The 23,409-nt window shown below is 43.9% G+C and overlaps 1 protein-coding gene across 8 annotated transcripts in view; it reads right to left on the bottom strand.

Moving 5' to 3' along the window:
* The window catches only part of MTUS1 (microtubule associated scaffold protein 1), a 150,806-nt gene that overhangs the window by 88,899 nt on the left and 38,498 nt on the right, over positions 1 to 23,409 (bottom strand). For 5 of the 8 annotated variants that reach the window (XM_023517781.1, XM_023517780.1, XM_023517777.1 and 2 more), the window contains exons 4-7: positions 23,020 to 23,163; positions 17,102 to 17,230; positions 14,642 to 16,897; positions 6,237 to 6,432 (exon numbers count right to left, since the gene is read on the bottom strand). In XM_023517781.1, coding sequence (XP_023373549.1) covers positions 6,237 to 6,432; positions 14,642 to 16,744 — 2,299 coding nt within the window. In that variant the 5' untranslated portion in view covers positions 16,745 to 16,897; positions 17,102 to 17,230; positions 23,020 to 23,163. Of the gene's footprint in view, positions 1 to 3,082; positions 3,277 to 6,236; positions 6,433 to 14,641; positions 16,898 to 17,101; positions 17,231 to 23,019; positions 23,164 to 23,409 lie in introns of those variants that run through there. The other 3 variants (XM_023517782.1, XM_023517783.1, XM_012810027.2) reach the window with 3 other exon arrangements.

The raw sequence follows: 23,409 nt of genomic DNA, 5'->3' as shown, positions 1-23,409 counted from the left end.
TACTGAGCAACACAGTAAGTGCAAAGTGTCATCGAGGCCAGGACAGCTGAGCTGGGACCAGAGGAAGGAAGAGCTTGCATTGTAACGATGTGCTCAGACACTCTTCCTCTCTGTCTCATCTAACTCATGAGCTCCTAGTTGGGCCTATTTGCTTGTTCCTGTTCATATTCTCAGAATCAGGGAGGCTTCCCACCACACAGCAGGTACTCTAAGTGTTTTTTGAATGGATAAGCAAGAAAGGCTGCATCATGATATATTAAGCATACTTTATGAGTCATCCCACAACCCAACCTCTTCTAGAATTACTAAGGGAGGATTGTGTGAAATGGCTGGAAAAGACCAAGAATCAACACTGACCATGTTAGTAAGAATAGAGAGACGCTTGCCTCCCTCCTAGGTCTGGCCTCATCGCCTCCTCCCACAGGCTCTCCAGTCCCCACCATGCCCCATTAGCAGCTCGCGGGTCCTCAAGCTCCCCCAACACCTCTGCATCTTTGCACTCGCTGCTCCCTTTGCCCAGAAGGCCCTCCCATGTGACGGCCAGAGGTCCGTCCTTGTCCCCCTCTGGGGTTTGCTCCATTGTCACCCTCTCAATGGCACCTTTCTTGACCACTGTTTAAAAGTGTAACTCCGGCTCTCTGGCTTGGCACTGTAGCACAGTGGTTATGGTGTTAGCCATGTATACAGAGGCTGGAGGGTTTGAACCCAGCCAAGGCCAGCTAAGCAACAATGACAGCTGCAACAGAAAAACAGCTGGGCATTGTGGTGGGCGCCTGCAGTCCCAGCTACTTGGGAGGCTGAGAAAAGAGAATCACTTAAGCCTAAGAGTTTGAGGTTGCTGTGAGCTGTATGTCACAGCACTCTATTGAGGGCAACATAGTGAGATTCTGTCTCAAAAAAATAAAATAAAAATAAAAGTGTAACTCCCTTCACCATTTTATGTCTCTCCTCAGCACTTACCATCTTACATACTACCATTCCAGTTAGTTTACTTCATGATTCTCCGTATTAGGAATCAAGACCCGTAAAGGGCAGGAATTTGTCTCTTTGGTGCACTTTTTCATTCCTAGCACTTAGAATAGTTGTCCGCATGGTAGCAGCTACTCATCAATACACATGTCCTGTTTTTTTTTTTTTCTTTGACACAGAGTCTCACTTGGTCACCCTCAATAGAGTGCTGTGGCATCATAGCTCACAGCAACCTCAAATTCTTGGGCTTAAGTGATTCTCTTGCCTCAGCCTCCCTAGTAGCTGCGACTAGAGGCATCTGCCACAATGCCCGGCTAGTATTTTTGGCTGGGTTCAAACCTACCAGCCCCGGAGAATGTGGCCAGTGTCCTAACCACTGAGCTATGGGCACCCAGCCAATACCACGTGCTTTAATGAAGAATTCACTCATGTCCAGGGAGGAAGGCTGAATGTGCTCTGTCTGCATGTGAGGGATGAGGGAGGAGCACTGGCCCTGGGGAGGCGCCTGGGCCACTTCTCATCTCCAACACTCACCCACCATGGAACTTTGGGCAACTTATTTACACTTCCCGAATCCCAAGTTTCTCCTCTGTAGACGGGGATAATCGTAGTATCTATACCTCGAGAGTTTTGAGAATTAAATGAGCTTATGCGTTTAAGAGAGCTTAGCACAGAGCTTGGGCGCATCACACCCAGAACATGCTTTTCCTGTTACTGTTACTGAAAGTGACCTTGAGACACATTCTTTAAAGGGTGCCCTTGCCCTAATGACATACAAAGACCGAACCATCTATTAGCAGCACATTAAAGTTAGCTTGCAGAATAATTTATTGGGGTCAGCATTTCTGCTTTTTAATCCTTCATTTATTCAAGCATGTGAAAAAATTTCTCCTGTCTCAAAGTCTCACTGGACGAAAGGACATAAAAGTCACTTGAAGAAGACAGTCAATTCTCTTTAACAAAGAAAGGGAAAAAATCAGTTTACGTAAACCAAGGGGAAAAGAAAACAACTTAGGAAGGAAAAAAAAACTTAGCAAGAAAGAAGAGAAAGCTCTAATGACCAGCAAGTCGCTGCAAGTTTCACATGGACTACTGTCTCGAAAGGAATTTACTTTATTAACCCACGAGAAACTGAATTAAAACACAGGATTTGCCCTTTTCAAATGTTACTTCTCGGGCAGCACCTGTGGCTCAAAGGAGTAGGGCGCTGGCCCCATATACCGGAGGTGGTGGGTTCAACCCTCGCACATCCTTCGTGGGGCTTTGTGGGTGCGGCATGTGGAAAAGGCCCCAGCATGAAGAATTCATTCACCCTTCTTGGTGGGTTAAAGGATCCACAGGGTAGGGAGCGGGTTCTGTGCTACTTCTGTAATCCTACCTAGTCACTGAAAAGGCGACAGCCTATTTGTACAAAGGAACACATCCATTTATAATCTAAAACCTGGTAAGAACTGGTGTCAGCAGAAGACAGCAGGTCTCTCAAGATGCCAGTATCAATCACAGAGTATTTACTAAGCAGTTAGTTATTCCACAGCAGTAATTTTCAAAAGCCAGGTAAAATCATTTATATCAGGCTCAGCCAGCGCCTGTAGCTCAGAGGCTAGGGCACTGGCCACGTACACTGGAGTTGGAGGGTTCAAATCCAGCCCAGAACTGCCAAACAATGACAACTACAACCAAAAAATAGCCAGGCCTTGTGGCGGGTACCTGTAGTCCCAGCTACTTGGGAGGCTAAGACAAGAGAATCGCTTAAGCCCAAGAGTTTGAGGTTGCTGTGAGCTATGACACCGTGGCACTCTACTGAGGGTGACAAAGTGAGACTCTATCTCAAAAAAAAAAAAAAAAAAAAAATTAAAAAAAGAAATAATTTTCACTCCAAAGAAACAAAGGTACTTTGGATTTGGTTATTTCTTATAATCAGGTTGTATATGAATTTCCACATTTTGACACGTAAAATGGAGGTGCTCCAGTGGGTTTTATTAGAATTCTTTCTCATACTTATTTTAAAGTTTCGATAAAATGGCTATTTCAACTCCAGGTCTGGTTTTCCACTTAGTTCTCTGAAAGGATTTATTGAAAACCCCAAACTGGCTGGAACATTCCTTCTGCTCACCTTTCAGCAGAGCAGCTTTGTAGGAGTGGATATCCATTTGGTTTCAATTTTCTGATACACAAACACTTCATTGTACGATAAGTGGCAACACACTCGCAATGATCTGAAGGCACATTGTGTACACTCCTGGATTTTTCTGTTCTCCCTTTAACCCTGTTCCTCGTCCCCCAGAAACACCTCTCAGTTTACTGTGAACCTCAAAACAAGTTGGTTCCTATTAATTAAAAAAAAAAAAGGCATAACACAGCATAATCAAGTTAGTCATCTTAGCCCACTTGGGCTGCCATAACCAATACCAGATGAGACGGCTTGTACAGAAAATTATCTTCTCACAGTTTTAAAGGCTGAGAAGTTCAGGATCAAGGTCAGAGACAATTTGCTTCTTCATGAAGACCCTCTTTCTGGCTTGCAGACCTTTTCACAGTGTCTTATGTGGCAGAGAGAAAGCTCTGGTGTCTCTTCCTCTTCTCATAAGGAGAGGATCCATCATATTGGATTAGTGTCCCACACACATAACTTCATTTAACCTTTACGATCTCCTCACAGGCCCTTATCTCCAAATACAGTCATGTTGAAGGTCAGGGCTTTCCCATGTGAATTTAGGAGGACACATATTCACTCCATAAGCGTCTTCCAGCCATTCAAACACAAAATTCAAATCCATAATGTTTCTGGTTGCATTAAAATGTTTTTCCATTCATATATGGAAAACCACCGGGTAAAATATAATTTAGTTTTTAACTCAGACTGAAAAATAATTCTGAATGTGTAACTCAGTTATCAAGCTCAGTGACACAGGAGAATTAGAGCTCGAACGCTTTCCCTGTCTTTTAATTGAGACTAAAGAGATCTCTTCTGAGACATGACAGTATGTAACAAACAGTAGAAATACGGAAAAAAATGCTTCACTGGGGTGGCGCCTGTGACTCAAAGGAGTAGGGCACCAGCCCCATATGCTGGAGGTGGCGGGTTCAAACCCAGCCCCAGCCAAAAACTGCAAAAAAAAAAAAAAAAAAAAAAAAAATGCTTCACTGCTTAGTGGGACTGATTGCCTACATAAAACAATTCAGTCTTGGGTGGTGCCTGTGGCTCAAAGGAGTAGGGCACCGGCCCCATATGCTGGAAGTGGAGGGTTCAAACCTGGCCCTAGCCAAAAACTGCAACTAAAAAAAAAAAAGAAAGAAAGAAAAAGAATTCAGTCTTTTAAAACACACCCTGGGTATTGGCCTACTTTCTTAAAAGTATGTACACTTAGGTTTTCCAGAGATTCAAGCATCATGTGGAACCTAGATTCAGACCAGTCGTAGCCATTACTCAAAAAATCAGGTGAGCTCCAAACTGTCCCTAGAAAGATAAGGACTGCAAAAGCTCACAGGCCCTCAGTCTCAAAGATGTGATTTATTTTCCAGAAATAAAAGGCTGAAATCTAGAGAGAGTAAATGACTTTCTCAGGCAGCTCACTGGTGCCAGAGAGGTGCTAAAACACAGGGTTCCTGACCACAAGCCAGCGTGCCAACGGCCATGCTCCAGTGCCACTGCGCCACAGGTGCTGCTTGCGTTCAAGGTCACGGGGCGCCCCCATCCTCTGGCGAACACCGTGAGCCTTACGGGGCAGCAGCAGTAGGCAGCAGAGCTTTGATCTGCCTCACGCTTGGACTCCCCAACCGCAGCAGCAGCCGAAGGAAGAACCACTAGTTTTCCCAATGTCTTTTAGCTTCTCTTCTCTTTTTCTCCCAAATGATCAACGCTCCAAGCCAGGGGTCCTCAAACTTTTTAAACAGGGGGCCAGTTCACTGTCCCATAGACCGTTGGAGGGCTGGATTGCGGGCCCTGGGACGAGTCGGCTGGGGCAAAAACACCCAGTGGCTGGATAAATGTCCTAGGCGGGCCGCATGTGGCCGGTGGGCGGTAGTTTGAGGACGCCTGCTCCAAGCTGAAGAATTCTTAGTTCCCACTTAGCTCCCCTGGGATGGAAACGGAAATGTCGCCCATCCCATTTCTTCCACTCACACCTCTTCCCCGTCTGCTTCCCCAAACCACACGACTTTGACACTGGGCTTGAATCTAAATCAACAGCCCTTAAAACGTGTCTGTGTGTTACGGGCTCCGCACTGGAGCCTTCACGATAGGGTTGGAAACTAAAACCTAAAAAATACTAAATTGTAGGGTGGTAAAGAGATCTTCTCGGACTGGGTTGGTTTTGTTTCTATAAAACATTCTCACAGGTGTGGACTCATAACTAACCAGAGGCGTATTTTTTTTTCCCAGTCTACTCAAAAAGTAGTCACTATTTTTACAAGGGACCTTCTAAATCAATCCGACACGTCTCTAATTTGTTCAAGGTTACACCTGCAGAAATAAGGGGTGTTCCCTGCAGAGTCTTCTCAGTCAACCAGAATGGCCAGCAGGCTTTTCATCTTAGTCTTTTATTCAACTGGGCTGACTTTTCCATTTCCTGCTTTTATTTGTAACACAAAGTGATCTGTACCTCTGCCAAATTTAGTCTCATACTTAACAGCAATTCTGGAAACTCGCAAGATTCGTCAGCCTAACCTGACTTGACAACTTCCAAAATACAAGCCAACATCAATAAAAGTATAACTTTCCTATCTTCACATTCCTGTAAATCTACACCTGGCAGTAAAATTCAGAAAAAAATCTAATCTCTTCTCATGTGGTGAGGGCCCATTATGAATCTAATACTTTAGTGTTGGTAAGCACTCAACTATTTATACAAATTTAAAATAAAATGATATGAATAACTACTACCCAATTGTATATTTTTGCATGCATCCCTCTAAATAGCTTGTAAGTTGGTTTATGCACATCTTTCTCCCTAACTAAGCTTTCAACTGCTCAACAATAGAGAATTTATCTTTCTGGCGGCGCCTGTGGCTCAAAGGAGTAGGGCACTGACCCCAGATGCTAGAGGTGGCAGGTTCAAACCCAGCCCCAGCCAGAAACTGCAAAAAAAACAAACAAACAAAGAATGTATCCTTCTCTACCTTTTCTGGTCAGGATTGGTCCACTAACGTGTAAATGCTTAATGACAGAACGTATCAGCATTAGTCCTATAACCAAAGCTGTCTTTCTAATTTCACATCTAAGTAGTTCATAAACTTCTATCAGCACAGTTGAACAATTTTATTCTTACCAGAGCTGGTCACACGCCTGATCCTCTGGGGGGACAGAGCTCGATCGGCATTGAGATTCCTACTGTCACTATTCCGCCTCGAACAGGAAACAGAAGCCCCGGCTTTGGCTTTTGAATTAGGTATCTTCCTCAAACTGCAGGAGTCGGGCTTGGCGAGAGTCCTATCGGGGGTGGCAGAAGTTTTAGAGGCAGGACCCTGTAAAAACAACAGCTCAAATTTTAGTCCAGATCGAACTTTCTCCATACCTCTTCCTCACAGTGGTAGCTATGTGAAAGAAACAATTTCTTTTTTTTTTTTTTTTTAGACAGAGTCTCACTTTGTCACCCTCAGTAGAGCGCTGTGGTGTCATAGCTCACAGTGACCTCAAACTGTTGGGCCCAAGTGATTCTCTTGCCTCAGCCTCCCAAGTAGCTGGGAATAGGGGTGACTACCACAAAAACAGCCCACTTATTTATTTATTTATTTATTTTTAGAGACAAAGTCTCGCTCTAGCTCAGGCTGATCTCGAACCTGTGAGCTCAGGCAATCCACCTGCCTCAGCTTCCCAGAGTGTTAGGATTACAGGCAGGAGCCACTGCGCCCTGCTGAAAGAAACCATTTCTATCTCAGTGGGTATACCAGATAAATACAGTTGTCCCTCCATAGCATGGGGGACTGGTTCAAGGATTCCCACAATACCAAAATTCATGAATGGTCAAGTCCCTGATATCAAATGGGGTAGTACTTACACATAATGTACACACATCCTCTAAATCCCCAGCCCCGGCGGCAGACCAGTGCAGGTCCATGGCCAGGTAGGAACCTGCTGCACAGCAGGAGGTGAGAGGCAGGAGAGTGCGTGAAGCTTCATCTGTATTTACAGCGCTCCCCATCACTCTCCCCACTTTCTGGGCACCTCCTCCTGTCACATCAGCACAGCACTAGATTCTTTAGGACCACGAACCCTACTGTAAACGGCACATGCTCCTTATGATAATCTAACGACCCCTCCACCCCGGTCTATGGAAAACCTGTTTTCCATGAAAAAAAGTCCCTGGTGCCAAAAAGTTTGGGCACTGCTGCTGCAAATCATCTCCAGATTCCTTCTGAACACCAGCCTACAGATCACCTCATTCATGGGGCTTTGACGCGGGACTCTACAAATGGCGAATTCAAGTTTTATTTTTTGCAACTTTGTGGAATTTGTTTTTCTGACTATATACACATATTTTGGGACAGAGTCTCAAGCTATTGCCCTGGGTAGAGTACCGTGGCGTCATAGCTCACAGCAACCTCAAATTCCTGGGCTCAAGTAATCTTCTTGACTCAGTTTTCCTGTTTTTTATATACACATATTTTGGGACAGAGTCTCAAGCTATTGCCCTGGGTAGAGTACTGTGGCGTCATAGCTCACAGCAACCTCAAATTCCTGGGCTCAAGTAATCTTCTTGACTCAGTTTTCCTGTTTTTAGTAGAGATGGGGTCTTGCTCTTGCTCAGGCTGGTCTCTAACTCATGAACTCAAGCAATCCACCTGCCTCAGCCTCCCAGAGTGCTAGGATGACAGGTGTGAGCCACCACGGCTGGCCATTCCTGAAAATTTTCTTTTTTTTCTTTCTTTCTTTCTTTTTTTGTTTTACAAGTGATAGATTTTATTAACATTTTTTTTTTTTTTTGAGACAGTGTCTCAAGCTGTTCCCCTGGGCAGAGTGCCGTGGCATTACAGCTCACAGCAACCTCCAACTCCTGGGCTCAAGCGAGTCTCCTGCCTCCGCCTCCCAAGTAGCTGGGACCACAGGTGCCCGCCACAACGCCCGGCTATTTTTTGGTTGCAGCCGTTATTGTTGTTTGGCGGGTCCGGGCTGGGGATTCGAACCCGCCACCTTAGGTGTACGTGGCTGGCGCCTTAGCCGGTTGAGCTATAGGCGCCGAGCATTTATTAACATTTATTAACAAGGATGACGATAAACAGTTGGTTTGGTGACTTGGGAATCACTCTCAATTTTGTTCTCATAATCTAGTTGCTTCCACTAGCATTTACTTTTCCTTTTTTAAATTTCAGACTAATACGAGGGCACATACAATGAAGTTACATAGTTTGCTTCCGTAGGGTTGAAGTCTGAGTTGCAGTTGTGCCCTTCATGCAGGAAGCGTGCTGTTTACCCACGGAATGTCCCCACTGGGCAGCATCTCACCCTGAACATTTTCAATCCAAGGTTGCCTGAATCTACAGAACCCATGGATATGGAAGCTGACTGTAGCTAGTTTTACTATGCATCAGGTAAAACTCTCCACAGCTTTCTCTTTGCAATGATCCGCCTTTCTACCCATCAGGAGGACTGTTCTCAAGATCACTCACTGGTGCTACAAGTTAAATTCCAGCTACAGTTTTCAGGCCGTTCCCTGTGGCTCCTCTCTATGGCATCCACGCTGACCACTTGTACCTTTCGCCTTCCTAACAGAGCTCTTTCTTGATTTTTCTTCTACCTGTCCGGCTGTCCCTTCTCTGAGTCTTGTTCTTCTGTTCCTTTAAAAGCTCATCTTCATGAGGGCTTCAACTTGACCCTGTTCCCTTTTCTCACTGTGTACTCTCCCCACAAGATCTTACTTGCCATTTCAACTGTCACCTAGGCACTGGTACATCCAAAATCCAGATGGTTTCTTAACTTTTTCCGGCACTTCCACATTCAGCATCACTCAGGGCCTTCTATTTAACAATGACGACAATTATTATATTCTAATTGGTTTTTACTAACATGCAGCCCTTAGGCTGTGCAAAATACCATTCTACGTTCTAAATACAGTAGAACCTCCATAGCTGACCTCCTCCCTACACTGACCACCTCCTTAAGTTGAATTTTCATAGACTGGACATGCACCACACATACTCCATGGAAGTTCCTTCTATTGGCTACTTCCAAATGCTGACCAGTTTGTTATGGTCCCTGGAGTGGTCAATTTACAGGGGTCCTACTGTATCTATATCAAATCACTTAATCCTCATAATAGTCTTATGAGGTTTACACATTTTTATACCTCATTTTACAGAAGAAGAACATGAAGCACCTTCTGAAATGAAACTTCCTTTACCCATCCATCTCAAAACTTACCTCTTCCCACAATCACAACATACCCAGGAGCCCAGCTGAAGCTACAAAGGCTATTTCTGGGTGCTGGCTTTCTTATCTCCTCTGCCCCCCTCTTTTCCTGCCTTAAAATAAGCTGCCATTTCTCACCACGATTACTGAAACTACCACATCCTCAGGATCCTCTGGTCTCACCAGCTTCGAGGTCATCTTCCGTCTCTCCCAAACTCCAGCAAGACTGGATGGCTTCCCTCTGCCTTGCAGATGAAGTCAAGCCTTCCTAACAAGTAAGCCCTTCCTGACGGGCAGCCCCTCACTACCCACAGTTCTGCACTCTGAGCTCCTGCCATACCCACTATGTGGAGTACCCTACATCAGAACATCTTCCTATCTTTTTTTTTTTTGAGACAGAGCCTTAAGCTGTCCCCCTGGATAGAGTGCTGTGGCATCACAGCTCACAGCAACCTCCAACTCCCGGGCTCAAACAAGGCTCCTGCCTCAGCCTCCCAAGTAGCTGGGACCACAGGTGCACGCCACAAAGCCTGGCTATTTTTTTTTTTTTGGTTGCAGCCATTATTGTTGTTTGATGGGCCGGGGCTGGATTCAAACCCACCACCTTAGGTGGATGTGGCTGGAGCCTTAGTCACTTGAGTCACAAGTGCCAAGCCACATCTTCCTATCCTTATATTTGTCCATGGTATTCGCTCTCACCCAGAGTACTTGCTCTTCAAGTTGCAGCAAGGGACTAAGAGGACACCTCTCCTAGATACCTCCCCACCACCGCCCACTGCCCCTCCTGGAGGAAAGATGACAGGTGTATTCCCAAGTTGGTGTGTTAACGTGCCCTGCTGGTTCACTTTTGAATATTACCCACTGCACCAGGCAATACGTTTGGCCAGAGGCTGTATCTTTCCTCCCTCTGTGCTAATAATCACCATAGTAAACAAGGTCTGACAATTAAGTTTGTGAACTCATCCTAGAAAAAGTGCTATACCCCTCATTGTTGAGTATCACTGAGGTCACCAGGTGGCCAAAGGGAGTACCTTGAAGGGGATCTTAATGATACTGTTCAGCAACAAAGTATGTAGCACTTCTTTCTAGGATAAGTTCTCAAATTTAACTGTCCCATCTCATATATAACCTATTTTAAATTGCACACAAACTCCACAGACAACCTGTGTATATATCGCACACAGTTGGCACCTAGTAAATGTTCCCATCCTACATAAAGGGGAGTCCAAGCCTTATTCAAAGTATAAATTTAGGCTTGGCACCTGTAGCTCAGCAGCTAGGATGCCAGCCACATACACCAGAGCTGGCGGGTTCAAATCCAGCCCAGGCCTGCCAAACAACAATGACAACTATAACCAGGAAAAAAAAAAAAAGCCAGGCATTGTGGCAGGTACTTGTAGTCCCAGTTACTTGGGAGGCTGAGGCAAGAGAATCGCCTAAGCCCAAGAGTTGGAGGTTGCTGTGAGTGGTGACACCAAGGTACTCTACCCAGGGCAACAGCTTGAGACTTTGTCTCAAATAAAATAAATAAATAATTAAAGTACAAATTTCAACATTCTAAACTACAATCTGTATTCTCCCTTTACTTAAATAAAAACCTGAGTGTCACAGGCATGATGTGACTTGCTGGAGGTCACTTTTCCAATGAATGACAGATCTACAATTTGAAACTACTCCAAAATCCACCTGGTCACCTCAATGTTGCATATTCCCCACTGTTACTCTTTGTGTAATAAACCTTAAGGGTTAATTTCCAGTGGAGATACATACAGCCCTAGCTGATGACAACTGAATTCAACAGCAGGGGAATTCAACACTAACTCGGTAGGCCTATGTCCTCCCAGGACAGCTGAAGGTCATGTTCTGGCACTGAAGAACAATACAGAATTGGCCAAGAAAAGCAGGTGACTGTACACAGACTAACAAAGGTCTTCTGTCTCTGGCCAAGTTAAATTAAAGCTGGCTAAGTTAATCTCCCAGAGAAAACCTTCTTTTAAAAAGCCAATCAAACTTCTCATCAACTTATAAAAGCGAAATCTTCAGCAAATCACATATATTGCCTGCCAGAGCCAACATTCCACAACACTTTGAAACCCTGTGGTACGTGGAGCAGAAAGGCCAAGACTCAGATCAGGGGACCTGAGTTTGAACCCCGATTTTACGACTTACCAGCTGTGTGAGTTTTAAGTGACCTCACTAAAGGATTAAAATGTCATTAACAATTGCCCTGTTGTTACCGGGCAAACAACGATGTACGCAAAGCACCTGAGCGTTACTGGGAACATCAAATGGCAGGATGTCTGTCAGCACCGTACTGGTCCCCAGGCACCGGACAAACGAGTGCTTTCTCTTTAGATAATTCTCCTTCCTGTTATCATCTAACACACTATCGCAAATGCACGACCTCTGGAGTGGGGAGCTGTACTTGCCCCCTGTATCAAATGAAAAGCAAATACCTGCTTCCAAACAAGAACCTTTCTAAAAATGTAGTAAGCCTGGGCACCTCGGCTCACACCTATAATCCTAACACTCGGGAAGGTCAAGGTGGGTGGATTGTTTGAGCTCAGGAGTTTGAGACCAACCTGAGCAAGAGAGAGACCCATCTCTACTGAAAATAGAAAAACTAGATGGGTATCATGGTGGGCAACTGTAGTCCCAGCTACTCAGGAGGCTGAGTAAGGAGGACTGCTTGAGCCCAACAGTTGGAGGTTGCTGTGAACCACAGCACTCCAGCCAGGGTGCCAGAGTGAGACTCTGTCTCAAAAATAAAAAATATTCAGAGCTAGAGGCAGTGGCTCCTGCCTGTTATCCTAGCACTCTGGGAGGCCAGGGCAGGTGGATTGCCTGAGCTTACAGGTTCGAGATCAGCCTGAGCCAGAGTGAAACCTCTTCTTTAAAAATAGCTAGACATTGTGGTGGGCGCCTGTAGTCCCAGCTATTTGAGAGGCTGAGGCAAGAGAATCACTTAAGTCCAAGAGTTTGAGGTTGCTGTGAGGTATGATGCCGCAGCACTCTAGCGACAGTGACAAAGTGAGACTCTGTCTCAAAAAAATAAATAAATAAATAAATAATAAAGTAAAATAAAATAAGATTAAAAAGATTCAGATAAACCCCGACCCACAAACAGCCTAAGGAGTCAGTAAACTCAGGGCCTAATTTAGGCCAAGATCAACATTGAAAACTAACATCCCTCCAGAACTGTCAGTTCACAGCTTCAAGGCAGTTAGAGCCTTGGGGAACACTGAAGTGGTCGACACCCACACAAGTTTCAGTGAAACAGACAGCCAATGTCCATTCAGTTGTCTACAATAAGTACAAAGCCTGTGGCCTAGGACAGTCTGCCCAGGCCCTCCCCAGTCCTCCTTCAGAGGCACCTGTGCAAATGTGTAAGGGGTGATCATGGAAAAAGAATCAGTTCTTTACATCAGTTGGCAAGTTAAAAGTTCCAATGCTGAGAATGAGACAATCCTTCAGGACTTACAAAGGACTTCCTATCTAATTAGGAATCCTAACTGCCAGATTCCTAAGATGAAAAGTAGTGCAGTGTCTCCAAAATGAACTGGGATCCATTTCAACTGATGATTCTATGACCATACTTCCCTACCCACATCACGAGCCTGAAAAACAGGCTGGCATTCTGCACCTGAGAAAGACGTGCAAGGCCGAGACTGACTGCTTAAATCAGGAAAATCTTTAGTTGCAAAATGACACAACCCATTTATAAAAAAAAATTATGCAAGTTTTTCTGGTAGTTGGGGACTGATACATAATAAAAGTTTCCCATAAATCAAGGGAATAAATGTCTTGTTTTTATGTGTATCTATGTAATATAAACACCAAACTAGGATGCTGATTAAAGAAATTGTCTTTTAATTTAGCAAAATGTGAAATTATAAATGATATGATTTTTCTAAGTTTGACTACAAGAGAATGTAAAATAAAATCTGACTTTTGAAAGAATGGACAAGCTTGTTCAGTTAGAAGTTCCTGGTGTACCATTTTTTCCAGCAGAGAAGATATTTACTGTTAGAGTCAAACCTCTCTCAACCGACTCAGCTCAGGAAACAGCTTCGGTCTTTCCTAACCTTATCTCCTAAAGGATCTGACATTTCCTTTCAGGTGGCCGCTAAGGACCCTGAAAACATTTCTAAAACAGCCCTTCAGCACCTGCCATGCTATGGGTTACTGGAGCCATAAGCCCTCCAAAGGGCAGGCTGTCCATATCACACCTGCCTCCCTCCCCTGGCACCTAGCCCCAATTCCTGCCCCAGAGGACAAGCACCCAAGGACAGCCTGTGTGAGGCTGAAAATACACCTAAGTCCCCCCCTGCCAAAAATAGTGCTAAGGACGTGTACACAACGCCCAACAGTAGCTTGTCAAATGCTTTTAAAACCCAGAAAAATAGCTTCTTTATACTAGTCTCAAAAATACACACATGATGCAGGACACTATTACAAGAGGGTCTTTATCTAACACAAGCAATCATTGTAACCAGGTTCTTTGTACCCTCAATGAATCCCCAACAATCAAAAAACACACATATATATACATACACGTTTCAAGAAAGGAAATCTTTGGACCGCATACGAATTCTTTATACCGGAAAGAGAACTCTTAGGTACTCATAAATATCTGACAGGTGCTATGGAAAATATACTTTTTTTACTGCTTTTTCACTATACATAAATAAAACAGATTTTATGTGCCAGGGATTGATGTTTAGGCCTGCAAGAAACTGGACATCCACTAGCCCAATTCCTTCACTTTGGGATCTGAAGAATTACTTGCCCAAAAGCATATTAGCTGGCCAGAGGTAGAACTCAGAACAGGGCTCAGAGAAGAGGGCTCTATTTCCCAGAGCCAGCTCCTCAGCAACAGGAGAGCAGGAGTTATTTTTATGCTGATGTGTTTACCAGCTCTCCCTAGCATTTCTTAAATAGGGTCCAACAGAGTTTCAAATTTATAAAAAATTTTTTTCTGAAAAGCAAAATATAAGGTGATCCTATCAGGTATTTAACTTCCAATAACTATACTGAAATATTGAAATAACTTAGTTTTTTTTAGCATACCATTAACAGGAACATTGGTACTTGGTACAAAATACTGATATTGAGGGAAAATACTGATTTTCCCCAATATGCAACTAACTTTGTTATTTTCCCATCTATTAACCCTCTAATATGTTCTGACAAGACAAAGAATTAAGGCCTGAGACCAAATTTGCAAAGCTGGTTCTGCAGTACTATTGACTGATGAATAACTAATTGCTCCATTCTCTCCACCATTCCCTGAAACATAGCAAACAAATAAAAATAAAATTCACTTACCATAAACAGAGACTTATATTCAAAAGTCTCATTCATAATCTGTTCCAGTTCTTGTTTTTCGATAGGTGCCTCATTTTCTTTTTCACCCCTCTTTTCGGGGCTAATCCTGTCGATGTTGGAAACATAGGTCATTGCCAGACAGTCTGAACTTTCCATTTCAACAGGGAGTCTGCCTTTGATCTTCTGCAATAAGGCTGCGACGGACCCGGTCACGGACCCAGCCTCACATGGTGAATTAGAAGAACTTGCTTTGTCAACATCTTCCTGATTCGATTTCACGGCAGATGTTGTTCTTGGAACCTTGTGGGAAGCATTTTTAGAATGAGTTGTAACATGCACGGCCTGGCTAGTAATGAGTTTATTAAATTGCTGCTTATGCGTCTTGTTAATTAGGATTTCTGCTTTTGTGTCCGCAGTCAAGTCAGATCGTGGTGTTTTGTTCAAAACAGTCAACTGTTTTGAGGGAGATGCTGAGGAGGGTGAAGAGGCACTGGTCACCTGAGTTTTGGGTGGCACCTTTGACAATGCGGAGTCTCTGGCCTGCAACACTGGTCTGGACATAACTTTAGCTTTAACGTTCTTGAAGTCTGGTCTTGGGTAACTTATAATTTCAGTTTTCCTCACTTTGCAGCCTGTTAGGGTATTTGTTTTGGTTGTTGATTTTCCTAGACTAGGTTTAGACAGGTTGACAGGTGCTCCCTTCAAGTTGGGTGAGTTTTTAAGCTCTCGATTATTCCTCTCCACTTTTTTACCTTTCTCTGTCACTCGGATGGGTGAAACAGAAAAGTTTATATTTGTAGGTTCCAGGATTGGTGTTGACATACAAACCATCTCATTTGTGCTAACCACCTTATTCTTTTCATCCCAAGTCCATTCAAAAGACGAAACCATGTTTTGTCCTGGCGAGCCACTTAGTAGCAACTCTGAGGTACAATTCTGGATTCCCAAGTCCTTTTCATTGGAGGCAATTGGTGTGTCTTTAGTCACAGTAACTTTACGTTCTGGATTCAGCACTTGGGTTTTATTTTTATCAAAAGCTGGCACCACCAAAGGGCATTCATGATCAATAAGACAATTGGACACTGTCTCTCTTAGATTTTGGCCCATTTCCTTTTGCCCATATGAGCTCCGTGAATGCGTTGCACTATTTGGTTCTTCCGCAGATAAACAAAAGAACTCTTGTAATACGGGCCCACTGGGGACGTCCATGCCATCAGAAACTGCTGTTTGAGCTTGTATCTCTCTTTCTCCAACTAGTTGTTCCTGTGACCCATCTGTGCACTCACTGGTGACCTTTCCTGAAGAATATTGACACTGAATTTCAATATCTGGAACAAGAACCTCGGTTTGCATCACGACATCAGAACATGCTGGGTAAATTGTGTCTTGGGCCTCTGATGGAATGGCTTGAGGGTTTTCAAAGCTCTTTGGATCATACCTGGTTTCTCCTACATGGATCGTATCAGAATGGGAAGGCGTCCAAGTGGAAGAGGGTAAAGGAGATGTCTTTCCACTTCTCATACTGGTTGGTGGCTGACTTTCAGTAGCGTGCAAAGATGGTCTGTTTTCAGAGCCATGATGTGACTCGGTGCAGTTAACTTTACCCACTTCTACCTCAAATGTTTGGTTTAGCTCCAAGGCAGAAGAGAAGTCTGCACAGTTCGAATCATTATTAGGCTTCCACACAAAAGGCAGAGGTGGCTGAACACTCTGGTCCTGAGCTGTTTTTAGGGAATAACAACTGTTATGCAGATTTTCATGCTTCTCTGCATGTGCGACAAACACAGGAGACAGAGGCATGGGACCCTTATGCCTGTCTAACACCTGCTTTCCAATGAAAGCACTTGAAGACTTCTGGTGATCAAGCACTTCAGCGTACCGATGGCTTAAAGAAATATTTTCACCGTCATCCCCAGCAGGGTCAGTTTTATAACCGACCACCATGTCATCTGGGTTGGCAGAACTCCAATTCACATCGCTGGTTGAAGGGTTTAGTGTCAGGGGTGACTTGGGGCTGTATGCGTACGTATTGCCATTTGTATCACTGATAAATAAGCATTGCAATTCATCTCCTGTCTTATCACCTGAATTATCATCATTCATCCTGAATATTAACGTGAAGCCTCTCCCATTGTATTTCTGCTTCAATTCCTTTCAAAGGAGAGGGAAGAGAAAATGATCCACCATATAAGTCTTTCCGTACTGTTGAAAGTTTTACAGTCTAAGACGTTTGAAGACGAAATGATTTGGTGTTCCCTGGAAGAAATAAAATGTGCAACTCAAGTAAATATAAGAAGAACTAAGAGGTCACTCCTTGATTAATTTCAATCACGTTATTTTCACATTTAGAATCTACAACTTTTTTTTTAAATAAAGAAATTCATTCCAGTTCAGTACTCTCCTAATACTTATCCATGCCAGCAAAACCTTAACAGTCTAAATTCCAGAGTCTCCTCTCACCAGATGCAGGGAGAGCCACAGGTTTGGTTCATTCCGAGGCACACTTCCCTGGAGCTGTGGGCCTGTGGAGTCAAACCATCCAGGTACAGGCTTCCAATAAACAGTGGTGGAGAAGGCACAGCACTGACCCTGCCATTCCAAGAGGGAGGAGTAGGAAAGAAAATATGGGGAATAGGTTTTCAGCAAATCCAAAAGATGAATTCTTAGGTTCTGTTCCCAAATACTCTTCTATGACTTGATGCTTTATGTTCCAGAACACTCAGTAGGTTGCTGAGACTATAACAAGTGACCCTCTGGCCAAGGCTTGGCTGGGTGCATCCCACCCCACGAATCTACCACTTTTCTTGGGAAACACCTTTAGAAGAATAAACTCACACTATGATGTGGGTAAAGAAAGGACTAGCTAATCTACCACCCCCCTCCAAAGACATTTCTTTTAATTTAAGAGAATGGAGCAGAACAGAAGATGAGGTCACTGCTAGTTGTCCCTGTGGTTACTGCGCAATTGACACCCTTCCCTTCCTACTCCCTGGGACTTCCACTTGTCACAAGAGAGAAGGAGGCTAAATCTGGCAATAGTTTCTCCTTCTTGTTGGTTAACAGAGTGACCAGGCATCCTAATTTGCTTAATACAATCCCAACTCTTGTCTATTGTCCCAGCACAATTAGTAATGGTCCCTTACCTTTCATTCTCAGAAAGGACCATTACTATTTCCATGAAGAATGATTTCTGGACACACCATGAAGGTCTGGCAAAAATCTTCACTGGTCTTTAGCCTTTGCTTCATGCCCCCAGGAGGGGTGAAGTACTTGGATTTTGTAAATTTAGGAAGAATTCTGCCTAAGCTCAGAATGGCCCACTGCCTGCCTTTTTCTGGTTGGGAACAAGGTGCCACTGGGCCCAGGATGAGGGTGAGGTAGGGGACAGACTCACCAGAGGCACAAAGTTTAAGGCAAGATTAGTACCAGGGCCCTGCTGAGCCATTCTGGAGCGTGAGGCAAAGGGAAAGTCAGAAACTAATCCTGTCTTTAAATTCTTGAAATTTTGTGCATCATGGATTTTTTTGGTATTAATTCTGATTTTTAAAAAATAAGGCACTGACTCGGCACCTGTAGTTCAAGCAGCTAGGGCGCCAGCCACATGCACAGAGCTGGTGGGTTCAAATGCAGCCTGGGCCTGCCAAACAACAATGACAACTACAACCAAAAAATAGCCAGGCGTTGTAGCGGATGCTTGTAGTTCCAGCTACTTGGGAGGCTGAGGCAAGAGAATCGATTAAGCCCAAGAATTGGAGGTTGCTGTGAGCTGTAAGGCACTTACTCTACCAAGCGTGACACAGTCAGACTCTGTCTCAAAAAAATAATTAAAAAAAAACTTCTCATGCACAAAATTATTTTCAAAAAATTGTATTAAATTACCTTCAGCTTTTGTGTATAAGGTGCATATAAAACATAAATGCTAGGCCGGGTATAGTGGCTCACACCTGTAATCCTAGCACTCTGGGAGGCCAAGGTGGGTGGATTGCCGGAGCTCACGAATTCAAGACTAGCAGGAGCAAGAGGGAGACCCTGTCTCTAAAAAATAGCCAGGTATTGTGGTAGGCACCTGTAGTCCCAGATACTTAGGAGGCTGAGGCAAGAGAATCGCTTAAGCCCAAGAATTTGAGCTATGAGCTGTGAGGCCAAGCACTCTATAAGGGTGACAAAGTGAGACTCTGTCTTAGAAAGAAAAGAAACATAAATGCTGTTTTTAGACTTGCGTGTTAAGATCTCATTATAGAGGCAAATTTTCCAAAATCCAAAAATAATCCCAAATCCAAAACACTTCTGGCCCTAAGCATTTCAAATAAGGAATAATCAACCTATAGTGGAGAGGGAAATATTTTATACTGTTATTATAAATTGTGTCCCTCCCCTCAAAGATACACTAAAGTTCTAATCCATGGTGTCGATGAAAAAAAATAACCAACTTATTTGAAATTAGGGTCTTTGCAGAAGTAATCAAGTTAAGATGGTACATGTATCATTAAGGTGGTCCCTGATCCAATTTGACCAGTATGCTTATGAGAACAGGGAGTCTGGACAGGCACACAGAGAAAAACCAGCTTATGAAGTTGAAAGCTGACCCAAGCTAAAGAAGTGCAGGGCCACTAGGAGTTCAGAAGAGGCAAAGAAGGACCCCTCAAAGGATCAGAGGGTGCCATCCTGCTGACAACTCGATTTTGGACTTCTACCATGTTTCCCCGAAAATAAGACCTACCCAAAAAATAAGCCCTAGCAGGATTTCTATGCATTTGTTAAATATAAGCCCTACCCCAATAATAAGACTTAGTGATGGGCGTGGCTATGCAGCTATGCTATGCTGCATTTCCGGCATGGACAGGAAGACATCCCTTGAAAATAAGTCCTAGCGTGTCTTCCTGACAATAAATAAATATAAGACAGTGTCTTATTTTCAGGGAAACACGGTAACATTCCTAACTGTCAAAGATACATTTCTGTCACCTTAAGCCACCTCGTTTGTGGTATTTTGTTACGACAGCCCTGGGAAACTAATGAACACCCATGGTAGAAAACTAGTAAATTCTTCAAGTTTGTTTATGGATTAGTTGTCTAGAATTCAGAACATAGTTTCCAGTGTTAAAAATTATGCATAAGCAACTGTTAGGCTCCCTGATGGCCTACAGATTATATTTTAACCTATGATGTAGCACAATTATTGCCAAACAGTGCTGCTACTTCCCCCAGGACTAAGGTAACACAGTGCATAGGTCCCCACGTGTCATACACACATGGTCCTTTGCCATCGCCTTGGCCTCTCAATAATTTTTTTCTTCCTTTAAAGGGAGACGGTAGACACTCTTCTCCCAACCCCCCAAGGACAGTAACTCCTTGCTCTAGGCTGGCCAGAGGCGCGGTGTGTGCCATACCTTTGGGAGGCAAGACACAATTGTAAGAGGGACTTTACCTAACAAATGCAATCAGTGTAACCTGGTTTCTTGTACCCTCAATGAATCCCCAACAATAAAAATAAATAAATAAATGAATAATTATTAAGATAGTTTGCAAACTTAAGCCCCAGAGGGATAAAGACCTGGGAATATAAGCACTGGAAATAGATTTGGTTTTGCTGCCATAAATAACCCCACACTTCAGTGACATAATACAAAAGTCCAGGGGTAATTATAAGCCGGGAGCTCTGCCCAGACCCCTCATCAGCCAGGTATCCAGGCTGACTAAAGCTTCCACAGCCACCAAACCCTGGAAAAGTTTCTTGGAAAATTATGTGCTCAATCTTAAGGCGCCAAGAAAAAACTGGGGAACTTGAGCTGCAAGCAACATTTCTCTGAACTTAAAACCAGCAACTCTCAGCTTCTGCTCTAAACTATTCATGCTGGTTGGCTGTTGTAAGCTGCTCATTGTAAGGCAGCATTTAAATTTTTTCTGCTGCTAATTCCAGCCACTTTAGGTAATACCTAAGGAACATCAAGGTCTTGATGTCAAATCCTGCTCTAATTATATGCCAAAGCTAACTTATAAAATACATTCAGAGACTAAAGTGTGTGTCTCAGGAAAAAATACAATAATTTATTTTAACAAAGCTAAATACTTCAGTCACTGATTCTCAGAGTTAGAAGAGACCCTTACAAAATAAAAAATAATTTACAAAAAATGATTATGGACTCTCAACACCAAGGCTACATTAAAATCCCCTCTCAGAGTGAAATTAACCAAATCTACGCCCATTCCACTGAATGCATCGAGTTCTAGGCAGTTCCTCCCTTCCTCACCGACAAATTCCCTGTCCAAAGTCACAAAGCATACTACAGAATTGAGGATTCAAAGTCCAGCTGTAAGTGGCAAATGAAACTCAAATAATCGCAAAGAAAAAAGTTTAATCTGTTTCATGCAAAAATGTGCACAACTTGTCCACGATTAATGTACTCAGCTAACAAGGTCCCAGGCTTCACCATTCTCACTCCTCTTCCACACAGGGCCTCCACCTATGGCCCCAAATCACACCTTTTGCGTTCCACCAAAGAGGCATCAGGCACAGAAGTTACCTCCCTGTCACTACAATATTAACTACTGCTGTGGCCACACTTACCTAGGAGGTAAGTTAAGAAATAGATACTGGGGCTCAGGCACTCGCAGCTCTGTGGTTAGGGTGCCATCCACATACACCAAGGTTGGTGGGTTCAAACCCCACCTGGGCCTGCTAAAGAACAGGCAACTGCAACAAAAAAAAACAGCTGAGTGTGTGGCAGGCACCTGTAGTCTCAGCTACTTGGGAGGCTGAGGCAAGAGAATCTCTTAAACCCAAGACTTTGAGGTTGCTGTGAGCTGTGATACTATAGCACTCTACTGAGGTTAGTGTTTGTGGCTCAGTGAGTAGAGCGCCGGCCTCATATACCAAGGGTGGCGGGTTTGAACCCAGCCCCAGCCAAACTGCAACAAAAAAATAGCTGGGCGTTGTGGCAGGAGCCTGTAGTCCCAGCTACTCGGGAGGCTGAGGCAAGAGAATTGCCTAAGCCCAGGAGCTGGAGGTTGCTGTGAGCTGTGATGCCATAGTACTCTACAGAGGGTGACAAAGTGAGACTCTGTCTCTTTAAAAAAAAAAAAAAAAAAAAAAACAACTAAAAAAATAGATACCTGCCTGGAGCAGTGGCTCACACCTGTAATCCTAGCACTCTGGAAGGCCAAGGTGGGTGAACTCCTTGAGCTCAGGAGTTCAAGATCAGCCTCAGTAAGAGTGAGACTGCGTCTCTAACAAATAGCCAAGTGTGGCTGGGCATGGTGGCTCACACTTGTAATCCCAGCAATTGGGAAGCCGAGGTGGGTGGATTGCCTGAGCTCACAGGTTTGAGACCAACCTGAGCCAGAGCAAGACCTCATCTCTAAAAGTAGCCAGGTATTGTGGCAGGCACCTGTCATGCCAGGTACTTGGGAGGCTGAGGCAAGAGAATCACTTAAGCCCAAGAGTTTGAGGTTGCTGTGAGCAGTGATGCCATAGCACTCTACCCAGGTATACAAAGCTAGATGATATCTCAAAAACAAAACAAAACAAAACAAAACAAAACCGGGCCGCCAAACAAGAATGATGGCTGCAACCAAATAAAAAAAAAATAGCCAGGCATTGTGGCGGGAGCCTGTGGTCCCACCTACTTGGGAGGTGGAGGCAGGAGACTCACTTGAGCCCAGGAGTTGGAGGTTGCTGTGAGCTGTGATGCCACAGCACTCTACCCAGGGGGACAGCTTGAGGCTCTGTCTCAAAAAAAAAAAAAAATAGCCAGGTGTTGTGGTGGGCACCTGTAATTCCAGGGACTTGGGAGGCTGAGGCAAGAGAATTGCTTGAGCCCAAGAGTTTGAGGTTGCTGCAAGCTATGGTGCCATAGCACTCTACCCAGGGCAACTGAGATTCTGTCTCCAAAAAAAAATAGATACAAAGAATACGGGCTTCCTATACCCAGAAAATACTATAACCACAGAAGTAAAGAAAAAATGGAGACTGAGGGACAGATAGCCATCTCTGGCACACTTACCACAGACTCAAAGCTCCTTTCCATAAAACACTGAGAAGGGGTTTATACTTATACCTCCATGATTATCTACTTACATTTTTTTTTTTTTTTTAGAGACAGAATCTCAGTTGCCCTGGGTAGAGTGCCAAGGAGTCACAGCTCACAGCAACCTCAAATTCTTGGGCTCAAGCAATTCTCTTACCTCAGTCTCCCAAGTAGCTGGGACTATAGGTGCCTGCCACAATACCCAGCTTTTTTTTTTTTTTTTTTAAGAGATGGGTCTCGCTCTTGCTCAGGCTGGTCTTGAACCTGTGACCTCAGGCAATCCACCCAACATGGCCTCTCAAGTGTTGGGATTACAGGCATAGGCCACTACGTCTGGCCCAGTCTACTTACATTTTAATAAGAGGTCTTCTAGAAACCAGGATGCCTTAAATTCAGACTTATTCTGAAGGCATTTTCCAGAATCATAGACAAAATCTTCAAGAAAGATGGTCCTTTCATTGTCCTTATGATGCTCTGGTGATGGTCTTGGAGACCCTACGGAAAACTCAAGGATCACTTTGAACCATTCTAATGCAACAAATTAAATTTCTTTTCACAAAGATGATCCACCAAGTTGATATTCAGTCTGGTATTGCTTTTCAATGAATATAAGGAATCCTGACATCTACCATGCTTTGGACACTGGGCATCGTTAGGGGTTGGGGCTGGTAGTCTGGATCAGGAATAATGAACGGATTGCCTAATAATGCAAAAGAGGTCAACATAATGCAACAGAAGTAA

This window comes from Otolemur garnettii, unplaced genomic scaffold (genome assembly GCF_000181295.1).
Source record: "Otolemur garnettii isolate 467f Iridium unplaced genomic scaffold, OtoGar3 scaffold00121, whole genome shotgun sequence".
Lineage (NCBI taxonomy): Eukaryota > Metazoa > Chordata > Mammalia > Primates > Galagidae > Otolemur > Otolemur garnettii.
Note: the sequence above shows the minus strand (reverse complement) of the source record. Positions and strands in the feature narration are given on the sequence as shown.